This window comes from Aethalodelphis obliquidens, unplaced genomic scaffold (genome assembly GCF_003676395.1).
Source record: "Aethalodelphis obliquidens isolate GAN/ISIS:26980383/991018 unplaced genomic scaffold, ASM367639v1 scaffold38, whole genome shotgun sequence".
NCBI classification, from domain to species: Eukaryota; Metazoa; Chordata; class Mammalia; order Artiodactyla; family Delphinidae; genus Aethalodelphis; species Aethalodelphis obliquidens.
The window spans coordinates 19,124,538-19,144,061 of record NW_020837982.1 but is presented as its reverse complement, the minus strand read 5'-3'; the positions used below and the strand labels follow the sequence as shown (position 1 = coordinate 19,144,061).

The following is a 19,524-nucleotide window of genomic DNA, read 5'->3' as shown; positions in this document are numbered from 1 at the left end:
GCACTCAACAAATAGGAATACAAGGAAACTACTCAACACAGTAAGAGCCATACATTAAAAACCCACATCAAACTTCAGACTCAATGGTAAAAGAGTGAAAGCTTTTCTTCCAAGATCAGGAACAAAGCAAGGATGCCAACTTTCACCACCTCTATTCAACACAGTACTGAAAATTCTAGCCAGAGCAATTAGGAAAGAAAAAGAAATAATAGGCATCTAAATTGGAAAGGAAGAAGTAAAATTATCTGTTTGCAGGTGATATGATCTTGTATGTAGGAAACCCTTAGGACTCCACAAAAATGTGTTTAAAATGTGTTAGAATAAATTTATTCAGCAATGTAGCAGGACACAAAGTCAACACAAAAAAATCGGTTGTATCTCTATACATGCAAAAACAATTCCATTTACAATAACAACTAAAAGAATTAAATACTTAAGAAGTAATTTAACCAAGGAGGTGAAGACTTGTACAATGAAAACTGCAAAATACTACGGAAAGAAATTAAACAAGACATAAATGAATGGAAATACATCCCATGTTCATGGAGTGGAACACTTATTACTATTAAAATGTCAATACCGATCAAAGCAACCTGCAGATTCAATTCAATCCCTATCAAAATCCCAACAATGCCTTTTGCAGAAAGAGAAAAACTCATCCTAAAATTCACATGGAATCTCAAAGGTCCCTGAATAGTCAAAAGAATCTTGGAAAAGAACAAAGAAGCTGGAAGAACCACTTCTTGATACCAAAACTTACTATAAAGCTAGAGTAATCAAAATTGTGTGGTGTTGGCACAAAGACAGGTACAGACCAATGGAATAGAGAGGCCAGAAATAAATCTTTGCATATATGGTCAAATAATTTTTGACAGAATGTCAAAACCATTCAATGGGGAAAAAACAGTCTTTCAAACAAATGATGCTAAGAAAACTGGATATCCAGTGACTTACCTGGCAGTCCAGTGATTAAGGCTGTGCTTTCAACGCATGGGGCATGGGTTTGATCACTGGTTGGGGAAATAATATCCCACATTCCGCATAGCACAGCCGAAAAATTAAAAATTTAATTTAATTTAATTTAAAAAAAACTGGATATCCACTTGGAAAAGAACAAAATTGGACCCTTATACAAAAATTAACTCAAAATGGATCAAGGATCTAAATGTAAGACTTAAAACATGTTTCTTACAAGAAAACATAGGCAAAAGCTTCATGACATTGGATTTGGTAATGATTTCTTGGATAAGATTCTATAAATGCATAGGTAACAAAAGAAAAACCAGATAAATTGGTTCATGAAAAATTTTAAATGTTGTGCAGTAAAAGACACTATTCACACAGTAAAACGATAACCCACAGGGTAGCAGAAAATATTTTCAAATCATATATCTGATAAGGGAGCAATATCTAAAATAGAGAACTCCTAAAATTTAAAACAAAACAAAAACCACCTGATTCAAAAATGGGCAAAGGGGGCTTCCCTGCTGGCACAGTGGTTAAGAATCCACCTGCCAATGCAGGGGACACGGGTTTGAACCCTGGTCCGGGAAGATCCCACATGCTGCGGAGCAACTAAGCCCGTGTGCCACAACTACTGAGCCTGCACTCTAGAGCCTGCGAGCCACAACTACTGAGCCTGCGCTCTAGAGCCTGCGAGCCACAACTACTGAGCCCATGTGCTACAACTACCGAAGCCCGTGCGCCTAGAGCCCGAGCTCCACAACAACAGAAGCCACCACAATGAGAAGCCCGCGCACCACAAAGAAGAGTAGCCCCCACTCGCCACAACTAGAGAAACCCCGCATGCAGCAATGAAGACCCAATAAATTAAAAAAAAAAAAAAGGCAAAGGACTTGAACAGACATTTCTCAAAAGAAGACATAAAAACAGCCAATAGGTATATGAAAAGATACTCAATATCACTAGTCATTAGTGAAATGCAAATGAAAACTATAATGAGATACCACCTCACACCCATTAGAATGACTACTATCAAAAAACCAGAAAATGATAAGTGGGAGGATATGGAGAAATTAGAACCCTATGCACTGCGGGTGAGAATGTGAAGCAGTACGGCCACTGAAAAAAAAAGTATGGAGGGGCTTCCCCGGTGGTGCAGTGGTTAAGAATCCACCTGCCAATGCAGGGGACATGGGTTCGAGCCCTGGTCCGGGAAGATCCCACATGCCGCGGAGCAACTAAGCCCGTGAGCCACAACTACTGAGCCTGCGCTCTAGAGCCCATGAGCCACAACTACTGAGCCCGCGTGCCACAACTACTGAAGTCCGGGTGCCTAGAGCCCGTGCTCTGCAACAAGAGAAGCCATCCAATGAGAAGCCTGTGCACTGCAATGAAGAGTAGCCCCCGCTCGTCGCAACTAGAGAAAAGCCCGCGCACAGCATCAAAGGCCCAACGCAGTCAAAAATAAATAAATAAATTTATTTTTTTTAAAAAAAGTATGGAGGTTCCTCAATAAAATTAAAAATAGAATTATCATATGATCCAGCAATTCCGCTGCTGGGTATATACTCAAAAGAATTGAATGCAGGGTCTCGAAGAGATATCTGTACACCCATGTTCACAGCAGCATTATTCACAATAGATAAAACACAGAAACAACCCAAGCGTCCACCAACCAATGAATGGATAAGCAAAATGTGATAGGTACATACAATGGGATATCACTCAGCTTTAAAAAGGAAGGAAACTCTGACACATGCTACAATATGGATGAACCTTGAGGACACTATGCTAAGTGAAATAAGCAAGACACAAAAGCAAATACTGTATGAATCCACTTACATGAGATACTTAGAGTAGTCAAATTCTTAGAGACAGAAAGTAGAATGGGAGTTGCCAGGGGCTGGGAGCAGGGAGGGAAATGGGGAGTTATTTTTTAATGGGTACAGAATTTCAGTTTTGTAAGATGAAAAGAATTCTGGAGACAGATGGTGGTGATGGTGGTACAACATTATAAATGTATCTAACACTTCTGAACTATACACTTAAAAATGGTTAAGATCGGGCTTCCCTGGTGGCGCAGTGGTTGAGAGTCCGCCTGCCAATGCAGGGGACACGGGTTCGTGCCTCGGTCCGGGAAGATCCCACATGCCACAGAGCAACTGAGCCTGTGCGCCACAACTACCGAGCCCGCGCTCTGGAGCCCGTGAGCCACAACTACTGAGCCCGTGTGCCAAAACTACTGAAGTCTGCGCGCCTAGAGCCCATACTCTGCAGCAAGAGAAGCCACCGCAATGAGAAGCCCGCGCACCGCAACTAGAGAAAGCACTCAAGAAGCAACGAAGACCAAACACAGCCAAAAATTAAAAATAAATTAATTTTTTTAAAAAGATGGTAAATTCAAATTATGTATATTTTATTACCATAAAAAATTTTTAAGTGTGTCATTCATAAAGGATTAAATGCTAATTTCAAGTAGGCTCATGGTTGAAATCAGATTATTTTAAAATTCTAACAAATTAGTTTCCTCATGAACTTGGATAAATTATTTGCCCACTGTTCTCTCTCTTAGACAATTTATTTAGGATGACGGTTCACTCTGAGTTCCAAGGGGTTTTTTTGTTATTAATTAATTTATTTACTTATTTGGCTGTGCCGGGTTTTAGTTTCAGCATTTGGGATCTTCGTTACGGCATTCGGGATCTTTAATGGCAGCATGCAAACTCTTAGCTGTGGCATATGGGATCTAGTTCCCTGACCAGGGATCGAACCCAGGCCCCCTGCACTGGGAGTGCGGGGGAGTCCCCCAAGTTATTTTTGGAACTGGGAAACATAATTGTGAAATTTAACTAGGAAATGCCCTTTACTCTGAAGCAGTTTTTAATAATGCTTCCACTTAAAACTTAGAGTGCCCTGACTTTAATGCCAGAAAACATATGGAAAGGAATCTCACGTTCTGGAGGACTAAAGGAGGAGGGGAGCATAATAACCTGAGAGGGTTTTCCAGAGCCAACTTCTAAGCTTTCATTTAAAAATAGCCTAGCCGGTGACCTATCACTTTATTTCCCAGCATCCCACCAAATAGCTCCCTAAGGACAGGGCCACGTCGCCTCAGGACATGTCCACAGTAAGCCATCAAACAATCTGTTTATTTCACCAAACACTGTTGGCAGATTTACTTTTCCCCATACATATTTCCCTCCTTATTTCTCTCTCAGAGCCTTTTCAGGATTGAAAAAAATTACTTGGCAAATTCCAGAGCCTATATTAGAAGAAAAAAAAAACCCTTAAATCGAAAACGTATTTTGTACATTCACCATGTTTATTGCTAGGGTATGTAACAGCATAAAGGCTTTTTTTTTTTCCTATCTTCTAAGTGCTTTTATTATAATGGGTATTGAATTTTTTGACAGGTTTTTCAGCATCTAGAGAAATAATCATATCATTGTTCCTAATACTTAATAATGCTGTATAAGATACTAATCAATTTCCCAATATTGAACCAACCTTGCATTCATGGAATACATCCCACTTGCTCATTTTATTTTCTTTGAAACAAAAGGAAAAAAAATCACTCAAGGAGAATTAGGCAGTTCCTTAAAAAAAGACTGCTCATAAGCCATTTGCCACAAATGAAATAGAAATCTTTTAGTAATCAAGTGAGTTTTTAAAGAATGGCTTTGACTTTTACATTATGGTAAATTAATGGGCAAAGAACAGTCTTTTCAATAAATGATGCTGGAACAACTGGATATGCACAAACTGAAGAATAAAGTTGGAACCTTACAGAACACAATATATAAAAATTAACTCAAAATGATCGAAGACCTAAATGTGAGAGCTAAAATTATAAAATACTTTAAAGAATATTTAAGTGTAAATCTTCATGATCTTGGATTAAGCAATGATTTCTTAGCTATGACACTACAGCAAAAGCAACAAAAGAAAAGGATAAATTGAACATCAAAATTGAAAACTTCTGTGCTTCAAAGAAAACTACCAAAAAAGTGAAGACAACCAACAGAATGGGAGAAAATATTTGCACATCATGTATCTCATAAGGGTCAAGTGTCCAGAATATAAAAAGAACTCGTGCAACACAAGAATAAAAGATAACCCAGATAAAAAATGAGCTGCTTCTTCTCTAAACTTTCTTTTCCAAAGAAGATATACTAGGGGAAAAACTGAAAGCATTTCCTCTAAGATCAGGAACAAGACAAGGATGTCCACTCTCACCACTCTTATTCAACACAGTTTTGGAAGTCCTAGCCACGGCAATCAGAGAAGAAAAAGAAATAAAAGGAATACAAATTCGAAAAGAAGAAGTAAAACTGTCACTGTTTGCAGATGACATGATACTATACATAGAGAATCCTAAAGATGCCACCAGAAAACTACTAGAGCTAATCAATGAATTTGGTAAAGTTGCAGGATACAAAATTAATGCACAGAAATCTCTTGCATTCCTATACACTGATGATGAAAAAAGGCTGATAACAGCAAACAAGTTCAAACTACTGGCAAGCAGTGTTCAATCACTTCAGCTGCCATCAGCGGTCTCTCCCTCCAGTAAGCAGTTTAGTGGCCAAGTCTCAGGTTACCGTGAACTTAAGAAGATGGAAGGGATAGCTCAGGTAGAATCTAAAGGAGAGTCTGTTGAATTTACTACCTCGGTGAGTGGAAAGCAGCTTCCAAGCTAAACGTACATGCCATTCAATCTCAATTTCCATCCCCACATTTATGACCTTCCAGAACAGATTAGTGGAGAGTTCATTTCTGCATTAAAATCATAACTTTACCTACCAAACATCTCATATATGAAGAACTGGTGTTAAAAACAAGAAAATATGCTCAAAGCGGAGTCACCGACGTTGAGCCCCACATCACCAAACTTCACTTAATTAGTTTCAGCCTCTCCCAGAAATGGAATCTTAAACCAGGGAATCAGGAATCGTCTGGTCAGCACAGTGAGGTCATCTGCCTGGCGGACCCCTGCATCCCTTAAAGGGGGGTGGCCTCGCCACAACCAACCTGCTTTTTCCCAAGTAGAGCTTCCTGTTCCCGCTCCTTCTACCTGTAAAAGTCTTTCACGTTGTACAGCTCCTCGGAGCTCCTCTCTATCTGCTAGATGGGATGCTGCCCGATTCATGACTCAAAGAAAGCCAGTAACATCTTTAAAACGTACTCAGTTAGAGACTCCCCTGGTGGCACAGTGGTTAAGAATCTGCCTACCAGTGCAGGGGACACGGGTTCGAGCCCTGGTCCGGGAAGATCCCACATGCTGCGGAGCAACTAAGCCCGTGTGCCGCAACTACTGAGCCTGCGCTCTAGAGCCCGCGAGCCACAACTACTGAGTCTGCATGCCACAACTACTGAAGCCCACACGCCCTAGAGCCCATGCTCTGCAACAATAGAAGCCACCGCAATGAGAAGCCCGTGCACCACAACGAAGGGCAGCCCCCGCTCACCGCAACCAGAGAAAGCCCAGGCGCAGCAACAAAGACCCAACACAGCCAAAAAGATACATATTAATTAATTAAAAAAAAATTTACTCAGTTGAATTTTATGTTTTAACAATGGGTAGGAGTGAGAAATGACATTATTGACATTAAAGAGGACAAGTCCTGGAAGGGTTAGCTACCAGAGACAAGAGTTCTGACTGGAAACCAGCAGGATCTGTATCTGTATTTTTCTTTAAGTCAATGTACAAGAAATTATGGGCTAGATGTGACCACCTGCAGGCATCCTAAGTATGCACAACTCCATGGAACTCACTTAACGATCATCTCCAGAACGATGCCCATACTGTGAGAGCTCCAGTCCAACATTTTTCTGCACTGTTGAAGTCAATTTTTTAAACTGACTTTTCCCTGTTGCAAAAAGGGAAAGAGATTTTTCTCTTTTTCTTAGAGCATTTCTCTGAAAAACCTAGAGTTTGTAAGTCCTTCCTCTGTCCCTTTGGTATGTAAGCAAACCTTTTTAAAGGCTAAATAAGCTAGCTCCAGCCACAAGTAAAACCCAAGAATTTTTTTCTGAAGGGCCTGGGAGCCATCTCTCTTAAGGTAACGTCGTGCGAGTTTAGCCTAGGCACCTCGACTACCGGCTCATAGAAATTAAGGATGTTTTACTTTTCTTTCAGAGAAAGGCAACTGACTAGCACAGACGGCCACCCCAACCACCAGGTAAATTTAGGATGAAAACACATACAGCAAGTGGTGTTGCCTAGTCTTTTTACAAGAGAACAAATTACCATTAATCTTGAGATTATGTATGTAATGGGCTGTAAATGGTGGGTTGTTTTTTTTCTGTTTTTGTAGTCTCATTTGCAGATTACCTGTGTTGTATCCCAGTTTCGGTTAATGACTGAATAACAGAATTCTTTTCTTTCCGCATTTGTGGAGAGCATTTCCTAGGTTGGCAGGAGATTTTATTTGTACCTTTTCCCAACATAAATGTGGACTGGACCACCTCACAGGTCCCACCTTGACAGCTCCCTCAATAAGGAAAGGTGGGGACTTGCCTGGCGGTCCAGTGGTTAAGACTCCACGCTTCACAGGTTCGATCCCTGGTCAGGGAACTAAAATCCTACACGCCCCACAGCACAGCGCCCCCCCGCAAAAAAACATGGGAAAGGTGTTCCTCTCTGACAAGAGCTTTAGAGACTCAGCCATTCCGGTCATGTGAGTGCCAGACCTTCCTATATCCCTGCCTTTGTGACACCCCACCTGGATCATTGCAAAGACGTCTTACTCAAAACTGAACTCATGTCCTTCCTCTGAGTTCTGATCTCAGATACACAGGCCAGAAAATTAATCAGCCCTGAACCTCCCTCTTCCATCTTACCCCAGAGTGAACCTATTACCAAGCCCCACTGATCCTACCTTTTAAACGCCCTCACACCCATCGACCGCCTCCGCCGACGGAGAAGCCAGAGTGATCTTTCATATAAACACACACCTGCTGGTTCTACTCCCTGAATGAGACTCCTCAGTGGCCTCCCACCATCCTTAGGAGAAGCTCCAGATACTTGGCATGACCTGTGAGGCCTGCATGGTCTGACCCCTGCCTACCTCTCCAACCCCATCTCCCTGAGTCGCTCCCCCTCCCTCTCCGTCCTCCAGCCCCAACTGGGAGCTTAAGCTCCAGGAGGACACAGACCATGTCTATTTGCTCATGCTATGTCCCTAGCACAGTGCCTAGCACATAGTAGATGGTAAACAAACACATCTGAAGAATAATATTGGTAAAACAACTGTAGCATCTTAAATGGAAAGCAAGTAAAACATGAATTAAATTAATAACTATCCTTAAACGTTTGTATCCTAGGTAGCTAACATAGGACTTGGACCATTGGGAGACTAAAAAATGTTAAAAAATTTTGCAAACCAGAGACAAATAGGGTGAAATACAATACTGGCACTCCTGTCTATTCAGCTTTGTCATCCAGGTAACCAACACTGAGCAAGTGTCACACTGAGGTCTCTGCCCCTCCGCACATCTGTCCCCACCCAGGGCAACCAGAGGCCTAACCATGTCTGAAGAAGGATATGTCCTGGGAAGCAAATAAACCCTGGGGCGCAGCACTGCTCGGATGGGATCCAACCTGTGTCCGCTTCTGCCTTGGAAGCACTCTCCACTGCCCGCCACATGGGTCGCTCCGAAACTACCAGTCACAGCCCCTCCGACCCTCGAGGCCTCACGTGCGTCCCTCCTCTTCACTCTTCTCTTTGCCCTTTTTTTCTTTTTTTGCGGTACGCGGGCCTCTCACCGTTGTGGCCTTTCCCGTTGCGGAGCACAGGCTCCAAACGCACAGGCTCAGCGGCCATGGCTCACGGGCCCAGCGGCTCCGCGACATGTGGGATCTTCCCGGACCAGGGCACGAACCCGTGTCCCCTGCATCGGCAGGCGGACTCTCAACCACTGCACCACCAGGGAAGCTCTCTCTTTGCCCATTTTAACTCCAACTCAGTCCTTAAGGTCTCAGCTGACTACTATCTCCTCAGGAAAGGCGACCCTGTCCCTCCTCACCCGGCCTGAGGCCACTGACCCCATTATATATTCTTACAGCGCCCTCTACTGTCTCCTATGGCGGGTACCACGACCACAGCCAATATTTCCTTGGTCATTTTCTATTTTCTGTGGGTCTCCCTTGCTAGACTCATTGCTTATGAGTTGCTACCTCAACTCAAGTTGCTACCTGAAGACAGGGGCTGTGTCTGCTTTAGCCATCAGTGTATCCCCAACACCTAGCACCTGCTGGTACAGACCAGCTGTTCAATAAATATCTGTGAAGTGAAGGAATTAATGAAATACATAGACAAGCACTAGCTTTTGGAGTGACATGGAATTGGCTCTGCCCTTACTAGTTCAGTGCTAAATTTCTTCCCATCTCTGAGTCCATTTCTTCTACTATAAATGAAGACAGGACTTCCCTGGTGGCGCAGTGGTTGAGAATCCACCTGCCAACGCAGGGGACACGGGTTCGTAGACCTGGTCCGGGAAGATCCCACATGCCGCGGAGCAACTAAGTCCGTGCGCCACAACTACTGAGCCTGCGCTCTAGAGCCCGTGAGCCACAAACTACTGAGCCCGCTTACTGCAACTACTGAAGCCCACGCGCCTAGAGCCCGTGCTCCGCAACAAGAGAAGCCCGCGCACCACAATGAAGAGTAGTCCCCTCTGGACACAACTAGAGAAAGCCCACGCACAGCAACGAAGACCCAATGCAGCCAAAAATAAATAAACTTTTAAAAAACATATTAAAAAAATAAATTCTTGAGCAAGGACCTTTTCAGAAGCAACCCTTGTACTAGAATTAGTTTGTTTTATACAGAAGCCTAGTTTTAAAAGCCTGCTTCCCTCACTTATTTGCTGTGGGTGCTCTCAGCACCCAAAACTGGGCTGGAAAATATCGTGATACCACTCACTATACTATACTCTCTCGTGCTGAGGAATAAGAGATACCTACAACAGTCATTTTGGTGGGTGCTCAAAAAAGTTAGTTCCCTAACTATCCTTAAGAATTAGATCACTTTTGCTAATTCTATCCCTGTATAACCAAGTTGAGGATCCCTTTTTCTATCTGCCACTTTTCTAGAAACTGACTTCCTCTGTTTTGCCCATACACAGGTTGGAAGACGTGAAAAGCACTTCCTGGTAATTCCATTAAGAGAAGCAAGTATTATGTTCACTAAACACACGTGTATATGAAGCTCAAAAATTATTTCTTTAACTATTTCGTAACAAAAGTAACTCGTCAATTCTCAAATCACCATAGCAAACGAAACTAAAAAGAGGGTTGTATGGGTACCATTTGTTGAGCACCTATTCTGTGCCAAACCCTAGCTGAGTACCACCCATGCGCAATCTCACCACGCTTCTCGACAAACTCATTGCGGGGGCGGGGGGGCGTTTTATTCCCAAAGTTACAGCTGAGGGAGGACACTGGTCCAAGCCGCACAGCTTGGGAACGACAGAGCAAGGGCAGGAGGAGCAAGAGATGCCGTGGCCACCTCGCGGGTACGCAGCAGGTCAGCACCCCGCCCTGCCTCTGAACAAAGGTACCTGCTGCGCTAACTCTGCACCGGCCAGGTGCCGCCAGCCTCGCCCGCGCACGGCGCGGAGTCGGGGAAATCGGGTCCGCCGCCTGCCTACACCCACTTGCAGCCGCGCAAACCGAGGCTCAAAGCTCAGCGAAGGCGCGGCTCGCCATGCAGAAAACGCTGAGCCCGGACTCCGGTGCCGGCGTCTCTCCGGGTCCGCAGCCTCCGCTCGGCCTCCACACCACTCCTCTCCCCTCAGCGGGCGAGACGAGCTCGAGCCGGGACCTGCCGCGCGCCTCAGCTCGGGGCGGGACCTCGCGCCCCTCGCCTCCGAGGTTCCCCCGCCCGCAGCCCTACCTGCTCGCTGCGGAGGCCATGGCGAATCAACCCCATCCTCCCGCCTCTCCGGTGACGTATTTTTCCCTCGACCAGTCGTGAGGCTGCGCATGCGCGTTGGGCGGGCGCTCCTCAAGGCGCAGGTAGGAGGGGCTGGATGCGGAGGTCTGAATCGCGTCTTCCAGCCTAAGTACTGTCCCTCCGTCTTCGGAGGGAAATTCGGAAGGTCGCGGTTTGAGTTCCGTGCACTCTTGGGGAAGAAGGCAGGGGACACAAAGTTGAAGAATGTGTGCTACGGCGTATAAAGCCTTAGTAATTAAAGCGGTGTGATACTGGCCCAAGGATAAATAAAAAGATCAATGCAAAAAGAAGTGAGAAGCCAGAAACAGCCCCACGGGTATGTAGTCACATGTCTTCTCCCCACAAAAGAGCAACTGTGATGAAATAGAAGAGTTATTTTGAAGGAAAAGTGCTCGATCAATTGAATGTCCTTGGCGGGGTTGGGAGACGAACCGTAACCCCTACCTCACGCAAAAAAATCAATCCAAGATAGGTTGTAGACGTAAATGTGAAAGACACGACTCTGGAAAATAACAGCCAACAGCAGAATATCGGGGTTTTTTAGTTTTGTTTTGCTTGGCTGCGTCGCGCGGTTTTGGGGATCTTAGTTCCGGGACCAGGGATCCAGCCCTGCCAGAGCAGTGAAAGCGCCGAGCCCTAACCAATGGACCCCCAGGGAAGTCCCAAACAGCAGAATATCGTGACCGTGGGAGAGGAAAATACTTTTTAGCAGGACATTAAAAAGTACCGACCTTAAAGGGAAATGCTGATAAATTGGTCATCGTTAACTTTAAGACGTGGAAAGACACCATCAAGAGAGCAAAAGGCAAGCAATAGAGTGGAGAAGGTATTTGCAATACGTATATCTGAAGATGACTTTTATTTAGAATATATAAGTAATTCTTGCAAATAAATTCTGTAAAGATGTCAAGTAGTAAAAGAGGAAGCATGGAAAGAGGATGTGGAGAGAGAAACTGGGGGGAATTCTCATGGTTCAAAATTCAAGAGATGGCAAAAGTGTATAAATTGAAAAACCTCCCTTCCTTTTGTTCAGGCACCCCTTTCTCCTTCACCTTGGTAACAGTGCCAGCTGTGCTTGTCTTTCCAGAGCCATCTTATGTGTGGTCAAGCAATTATGTATATATTCAGCATTCTCCCCACCGTCCCTTGTTATACAAACAACATAATACTCTACACACTGCTTTTATTCGCTTTAGTCAATTAACATACCATGGAAGTCCTCACAAGTATCCACAAAATCTGAAAACAAGAGCGAAATTTTAAGGACAGCAGATTTTGCATTAGAAACCCAGAAGCCAGAAGAAAGTGACGCAACATTTTTCAAGTGCAACTCAAAATTCTACATCCAGCAAAAGTATCCTTCAGGAATGAAAGGGAAACAGACATTATCACATGAAGGAAAACTAAGAGAATCTGTCGCCAACAGGCCTACCCTACAAAAATGACTAAAGGAAGTGCTATAAACAGAAAGGCAATGATAAAGAAGGAATCTTAGAACGTTAGGCTCTAAGATATAGAAAGAACACTGTAAGAGTAAAAATATGGGTAAACAAAATAGACTTCTCTTAAATTTTCTAAATTATGTTGAATTGTTGAAGGAAAAATTATAACACTTTCCAATATGGTTCTCAATGTATGCAAAGGAAATATTTAAAACAATTACAAATGCGAAGGGATAAACAGACATAAAAGGAGGTGAGCTTTCTACACTTCACTTGAACGGATAAAATGTAGACAACAGTAGACAGTGATAAGTTATGTATATATAATGAAATCCCTAGGGCAACCACTTAAAAAGTTATACAAAGAGATACACTAAAAAATACTATAGATGAATCAAAATGGAATCCAAAAATGTTCAAATAACCACAGGAAGAAAAAAGCCAACAAAACAAAACAAACAAAAATGGAAAGCAAAAATAAAATGATACACTTAAACCTTAACATATTCATAATTACAACATTAAAAGAAAGAGGTCTAAATACAAAAAAGAGATTGGCAGAGTGGATAAAAATAATATAACCAAAGTATGCTAGCTACAAGAAACTCAATTGTATAGGTAGGCTGAAAGTACAAGGATGGAAAAAGATAAACTGTGCAAACGTTAATTAAGAGAAAGCAGGAGTCGCTATATTAATACCAGATAAAATTGACTGAAGAGCAGAGAAATATGTATATGTATAGCTGATTCACTTTGTTATAAAGCAGAAACTAACAACCATTGTAAAGCAATTATACTCCAATAAAGATGTTAAAAAAAAAAAAAAGAGCAGAGAAAATTACCAGGGACGGAAAGGTACCTTACATATAGAAGAGTCAATCCCTAAGAAGACACAGCAACCCTAAATCTTTATGCACCAAACAACAGAGGTGCAAAATATGCAAAGAAAAATCTGATAGAACTAAAAGGAGAAATAGACAAATCCACAATTACAGCTGAAGACTTCAACACACCTCTCTCAGTACGTGACAGAACAAATAAGAAGTCAGCAAAGATTTGGAAAGGCTTAATGATACCATTAACCAACAGGATCTAATCAAGATTTGTAGAACACCTGCTAACACCAGAGACAACACATCCTTTTTAAGCACTCACAGAACATAAGTCAAGATAGACCATATCCTGGCCGTAAAAACTAACCTCAACATATTTAAAATAATTGAAATTTTATAGAGTGTGTACCAACTACAATGGGATCAAACTGGGTATCAGGACTTCCCTGGTGGTCCAGTGGTTAAGACTTCGCCTTCCATTGCAGGGAGTGCGGGTTCAATCCCTGGTCAGGAAGCTAAGATCCCACATGCCCTGTGGCCAAAAAAACAAATCATAAAGCAGAAGCAATATTGTAACAAATTCAATCAGGACTTTAAAAATGGTCCACATCCAAAAAACAAAACCTTAAAAAAATTGGGTATCAATAAGAGAATGATAAAAAGAAAATCCAAAAACTTGGAAGCTGAACAACACACTTTTAAATAATCTATGGATCAAAAAGGTAATCTCAAGTTAAAAATACATTGAACTGAATGAGGGACTTCCCTCGTGGTCCAGTGGTTGAGACTTCGCCTTCCAATGCAGGGGGTGAGGGTTCGACCCCTGGTTGGGGAACTAGGGTCCCACGTGCCTTGCAGCCAAAGGGCCAAGACATAAAACAGAAGCAATATTGTAACAAATTCAATAAAGACTTAAAAAAAAAGTCCACATCAAAAAAACACTTTAAAAATAAATTAATTAAATAAAATAAATAAAAATACATTGAACTGAATGAAAATGAAAATAGAATACAAACTACTACACATAAAATAGATAAGCAACAAGGATATACTGTATAACAGGGAATTATATTCAATATCTTGTAATAACCTATAATGCAATATAATCTGAAAAAATATATAACTGAATCACTCTGCCATACACCTGAAACTAACACAATGTAAATCAACTATACTTTAATTTTTAAAAAATGGAAATACTTAGGTATAAATAAAAGATGTATAGGGGCTTCCCTGGTGGCACAGTGGTTAAGAATCCGCCTGCCAATGCAGGGGACATGGGTTCGATGCCTGGTCCGGGAAGATCCCACATGCTGCAGAGCAACTAAGCCCGTGTGCCACAACTACTGAGCCTGTGCTCAGAGCCCGCGAGCCACAACTACTGAAGCCCACGCACCTAGGGCCCGCACTCTGCAGCAAGACAAGCCACAGTGAGAAGCCCGCACACAGCAAAGAAGACCCAATGCAGCCAAAACTAAATAAATTAATTTAAAAATAATAATAAATAAAATGTATGTTGAAAGGCAAAGGAACTACAATAGCTAAAACAATTTTGAAAAAGAATAATAAAGTGGGAGGAATCACTCTACCTGATTACAAACCTTATTATAGAGCTCAAACTCTGTGATGTCGAGGGACGGACACATGGATCAAGGGGACAGAATTGAGGACCCAGAAGTAGCTCCACACAATTAAGTCCATCTGATTTTTGAAAAAGTTGAAAAAGCAATTCAGTGCAGAAAGAATAGTCTTTTTTAACAAATGGTGCTGGAACAATTGGATATCTATAGGCAAAACATAAATAAAGAACATCAATCTAAACCTCACATCTTTTGAAAAATTAATTCAAAATGAACCAAATTTAAATGTAAAACATAAAATTATAGGGTTTGGGGTTTTTTTTGGCCACAGTACGCAGCATGTGGGGTATTAGTTCCCCAACCAGGGATGGAACCTGTGCCCCCTGCTGTGGAAGCGCGGAGTCTTAACCACTGGAGCGCCAGGAAGTCCCTAAAATATAAATTTATAAGACTTTTAGAAGATAGGAGAAAATTTGGTGGAACTAGGAGTTGACGAGTTCTTAGACATGACACTAAAAGTATGTTCCGTAAAAGAAAAAATTGATAATGTGGACTTAATTGATGTTGAAATCTTTTGCTCTGCAAAAAACCCTGTTAATGGGCTGCAAAAACTAATTACGGACTAGGAGAAAATATTTGAAAATCATACATCTGAAAAAGGATTCATATCTAGATTACATAAAGAACTCTCAAAACTCAACAGTAAACAAATGGACAATTCAATTTAAACACGAACAAAGAGGGGCTTCCCTGGTGGTCCAAATAAGGTTTAAAATTAAAATTATTCATTCCAAATAAGGTTTAAAATTTAAAAATAAAAAACCCCACATGACAGATGTTGAGTTTCTTACCACCTCCAACCTCAGGCTTCTCAACCTAAAATGAAGATAATAAAGTGTGAGACCAAAGGTGTAACCCACCAGAGTTCTTGGCTTCCTTAACCAGTAGAAATTGATCAGAGGGCAGACAAGAAATTCAGGCAAGGCTTTACTGGGACCGCTGATGCAGCGGGGCGAGGGAGAACAAACAACAGGTTGCCTTGTTTGCCAGCTCCCTGAGAGGGGGCGGGCTTGTTCCTCACATGGGGTGAAGGTAGGGGTGTGTCCAGGGGTCGGGTCAGAGGGGTGGCTTAGCTGTTTTGCCCATCCCTTAGGTGGTGTTGAGAGCAGGGGGCGTTCGCAGTACCCTGTTTTTGCTCCCTGCTCTTCAAAAGCGGCAGCTGGGTTTTTTGGTCTCTTTGTATCTTTTGTCCAGAATTTACCCCAACTGTGCATGCACTCAGTTATTTTTAGTCCTATATAGTTTCCTTGTATTTTGCTGCCGGAGGAGAGGTGTGTCCAGGTGCAAGCACTGCAGCAAAGGGTCCCAGGTCCCTGCCTGTCTCAAAGGCAGTTGTGAAGAACCACGTAAGCTGTGATCAGTAAACTGTAGCTGTTGCTTTGATTGCTGTTGGTGGGGTGATTGTTGCAAGAATACGAAGTTGCATAAGCGGGCTTTCCTCTGATGAGGGTGGAAAAGAAAACATGTTTTCCTGGTAACGACAGAGGTTTCCTGTAGTTATAAGAACTTCTCTTCAGTGATGTGCTTTGTATGATGCTGCTTGGAACTGGGGGATGATGACTCGAGGCCCCTCCTCAGTGGTGTGCACATGTCAGACCACCCCTTCCTCCTGGAAACCTCCTGCCCAGCTCCATGTTTTGCCGAGGTTACTAAATAGTCAGAAGAACAGGGATCTGATCACAGAAGAAAGCTATTGCTGTGTCAGCCAGAGACACAGACACACGTTCTGTCACTTGTGTTCCTAGGACATGTTCAGCCTCTTGGCAGGAAGGGGAGTTTTCCTGCTCCTCACTGAAACTTAAGAGAAAAGCGAGTGCTGTGACTCCCAGAAATAAGAAAGGTGATATTCCTTCCCTAGAAGGAAGGGTTTGAGACTTTTCAAAGTGTCCTATAGTGTCCTGTTGCCTATTCTAACAAATAATATCTACACTGTATTTCTTCAAATCCTCAGGCAGATGTAATATTCAAGAGGCATATCCATAAAGGCTGTGTCAGATGCAATGAACATTTTAATAAGACTGACTTTTCCACAGGGAGCCCGTGGCTTCCTGTCTAGGGCTAGAACGGTGCTGTCCAGGACCGTAGACACTAGCTACCCGTGGCTCTTTGAATGTAAATTAATTCAAAAAAAATTAAAAATTCAGTTCCCCAGTCCCAGCAGATGCAGAACATTTCTACCACCCCAGAAGGTTCTGGAGGAATGCGCTAGATGAGTCACAGCGAGGGCACGTTACCCTTGACAAACAGCCCTTCTGCCCTCTGTTATTTCCACCAAGTATCTCTAGTCCTGTGGAAGACATCTGCGTGTCAGACAGTGAGCTGTTGTCAAATGGAAAAAACTAAACATTGGTCACCGGGAATTGAACCCGGGAGTCTGGCCCAGAGCACATCCCTGGAAACAGTCATGCCACCCGATTCCGGAAAGAAAGCGCGGCGCCAGGACGTGGCTGTCCCCACTTCGAGCCCAGGGAGTCAGCCCTCTGACTCGGTCCTGTGGACGCAGAAGCATTCCCCCAACACGCGCGCACACGCGCAGACACGCACACACACACGCCTCAGGTGCGTGCAAAAAGTGTGGGAGGCCTCCTAAGAAGCCAATCCAATTTTACGTTCACGAGGAACAATTTGGGTTTTGTTAGAATCAGAATAAATCAATTTGACAGTTGCTGCATCTGAATCTTGGCTTCATGAGACATGGTCCGACTTGCTTCCCTCTCCTATATTCAGGCCCAGGACTTCCACTTTCTGAGCCTCTGGGTGTATTTAATAAATGGAAAAAAATCCCCAAATGGGATTACAGTACTTATGGAACATTTGTAAGTTTTCTATTTAAGAAATCACGTAATTTAACACGCAAATACAGTGTGATGTGTCTGTGTTGTTTACAGGAGAACTACAGAATTCATGGGAAATCTACTCAAAGACAGCTGCCCCAGAGGCTGTGCTGGGACAGGAGTGCAGGTGCTATGAGGAGCCACACCTGTCTCTCTCCCGTCAGTGGAGAGAGGACCTTTTGACTATGAAGCCAGGACAAAGGCCTGGCCCAGCTGCCTGGCACTCCAGCGTCAAGTGGGGCACGGTGCCTGCAGACAGTGCCACTCAGAGCGGGCCCAGTCTTCTTCCACCGGGCACTAGGAGGCGTCTGTACTGAGACTCCCGGGGCAAGTTGCTAGTCTGTCCCTTTCTTCCAGTCTTAGCAGCTCCCCTTGCCAAGTGCCTCTCACTAGAATTGTGCATAAGTAATTCTGGCTACACAGAGTAGACTCTTTCCATTCTCTATATTCTTCTAAAGAAACCCCTTCCTAAAGCAATTCCATTTCCCCTTCGCTGTTTATAGAGAACATTTAAGGAGGCCAAGGAAAAAGAGAGCTGCTCACTTCAATATTTCTCTATTGCTTTAGCACAGACTTTCCCAAAAAAGAGACTTTATATTTCTAAGCATGTCTGTATTCCTGAGACGGTCACATCCCTCTTTGAGGCAGGGAAATTCTGTCTCTGAGATTAAAAAAAGCTTTGATCTCAAGGTTTCTCCCAGGAAGGCAGCAAGGCGTCAGGGCTCAAAAAAGCTGCAGCCTCTGCCATTTCGCATCTTAGAGACTTTCAGCCACTGAGAAGGTATTTTGAACACACTTACGACTCTCACACACTCTGTTTAAGTATCTACAAAAACCTATTTTGTACCCTTGCTGCCCACAGACGCCCCATCAGCCATGGCACAGCAGGGTCCATGACATTTCTGTGTCAGTTAAACCATCTGATCTATGAGATAAAATGGGAGGTGAGGGAGGGGTGGAAAAGCACACAGTGTGAGCCCAGGAGCCTGGGGCTCAGCTCCGTGGAGCCCAGGAGTCCAGGCCTGGCCTTAGGACATCGTGAGCACTCAGAGGAGTACTGACAGGCGCTCTCCTGGATCATGGTGTCACCTGTAGAGAAACGCACCGCATTTCCTTACTTCCCATTTCCTTTGTATTCATTCAACCAATGCTTATGCAGCACTTACTGTATGCAGGGTACTGTGGGAGCACAAGGAAAATACGGGCACAGCTCTGGCCCACAAGACACACATGACCTGGGGAGAGAGAAGACATGTCCACATGTAGCTGGGGCAGGAGGAAATGGCATGCAGTGTAGGGGAGTTTCAGTCACACTGCTGTGGGAATCCAGGAGATGGAGCTAGGAAGTGCACCCAAGAAGGCTGCATGGAAGAGGAGACATCGTGTGGGACTTGGAAGGATGGGAGAATTCAGACACGTCCATTTCACCCTTGGGACATTAGCAAGGACACAGAGGAACGGACAGAATGGTCAGTTCTTTCATTTGGCTACTGCGAGGACGAGACATGAGACGTGGGGAAGTAGATCGGGTCGGACTGGACTCTTTTCAGTTGGCAGTGGAAGCCCAAGTGGGTTTATAGCACTGAAACGGAGCAGGACCCTGCGGGGACCTCCTGGGGACATGTCCCCCATGTCTCCTGCTTCTTGTTTGTAGAAAAGCTTTAGCATCCTAGGCCTTCCCCAAGTCCCTAAAAGAAAAATTTAATCAGAGAAGTTAAAAAAAAAACAAAACGGGACTTCCCTGGAGGTCCAGCAGTTAGGACTCTGTGCTTTCACTGCAGGGGGCATGGGTTCGATACCTGGTTGGGGAACTAAGAAACTGCTTGCTGTGCAGTGTGGCCAAAGGGGGGGGG

At 43.5% G+C, this 19,524-nt stretch overlaps 2 protein-coding genes across 6 annotated transcripts in view; one reads left to right on the top strand and one right to left on the bottom strand.

Annotated features, from left to right (window-relative positions):
* The window catches only part of DHRS7B (dehydrogenase/reductase 7B), a 37,196-nt gene extending 26,467 nt beyond the window's left edge, over positions 1–10,729 (bottom strand). For all 4 annotated transcript variants that reach the window (XR_003438094.1, XM_027131327.1, XM_027131326.1 and 1 more), the window contains exon 1: positions 10,528–10,729. The gene's annotated coding sequence lies outside the window, so the exon portion shown is untranslated. The remainder of the gene's footprint in view (positions 1–10,527) is intronic.
* Positions 10,730–10,731: 2 nt separating this feature from the next.
* The window catches only part of LOC113633174 (thyroid receptor-interacting protein 6-like), a 22,432-nt gene continuing 13,639 nt past the window's right edge, over positions 10,732–19,524 (top strand). Inside the window, exon 1 of one of the 2 annotated variants that reach the window (XM_027131333.1) lies at positions 10,732–10,913. In XM_027131333.1, coding sequence (XP_026987134.1) covers positions 10,881–10,913 — 33 coding nt within the window. In that variant the 5' untranslated portion in view covers positions 10,732–10,880. Of the gene's footprint in view, positions 10,985–19,524 lie in introns of both variants that reach the window. The other variant, XM_027131332.1, reaches the window with a different exon arrangement.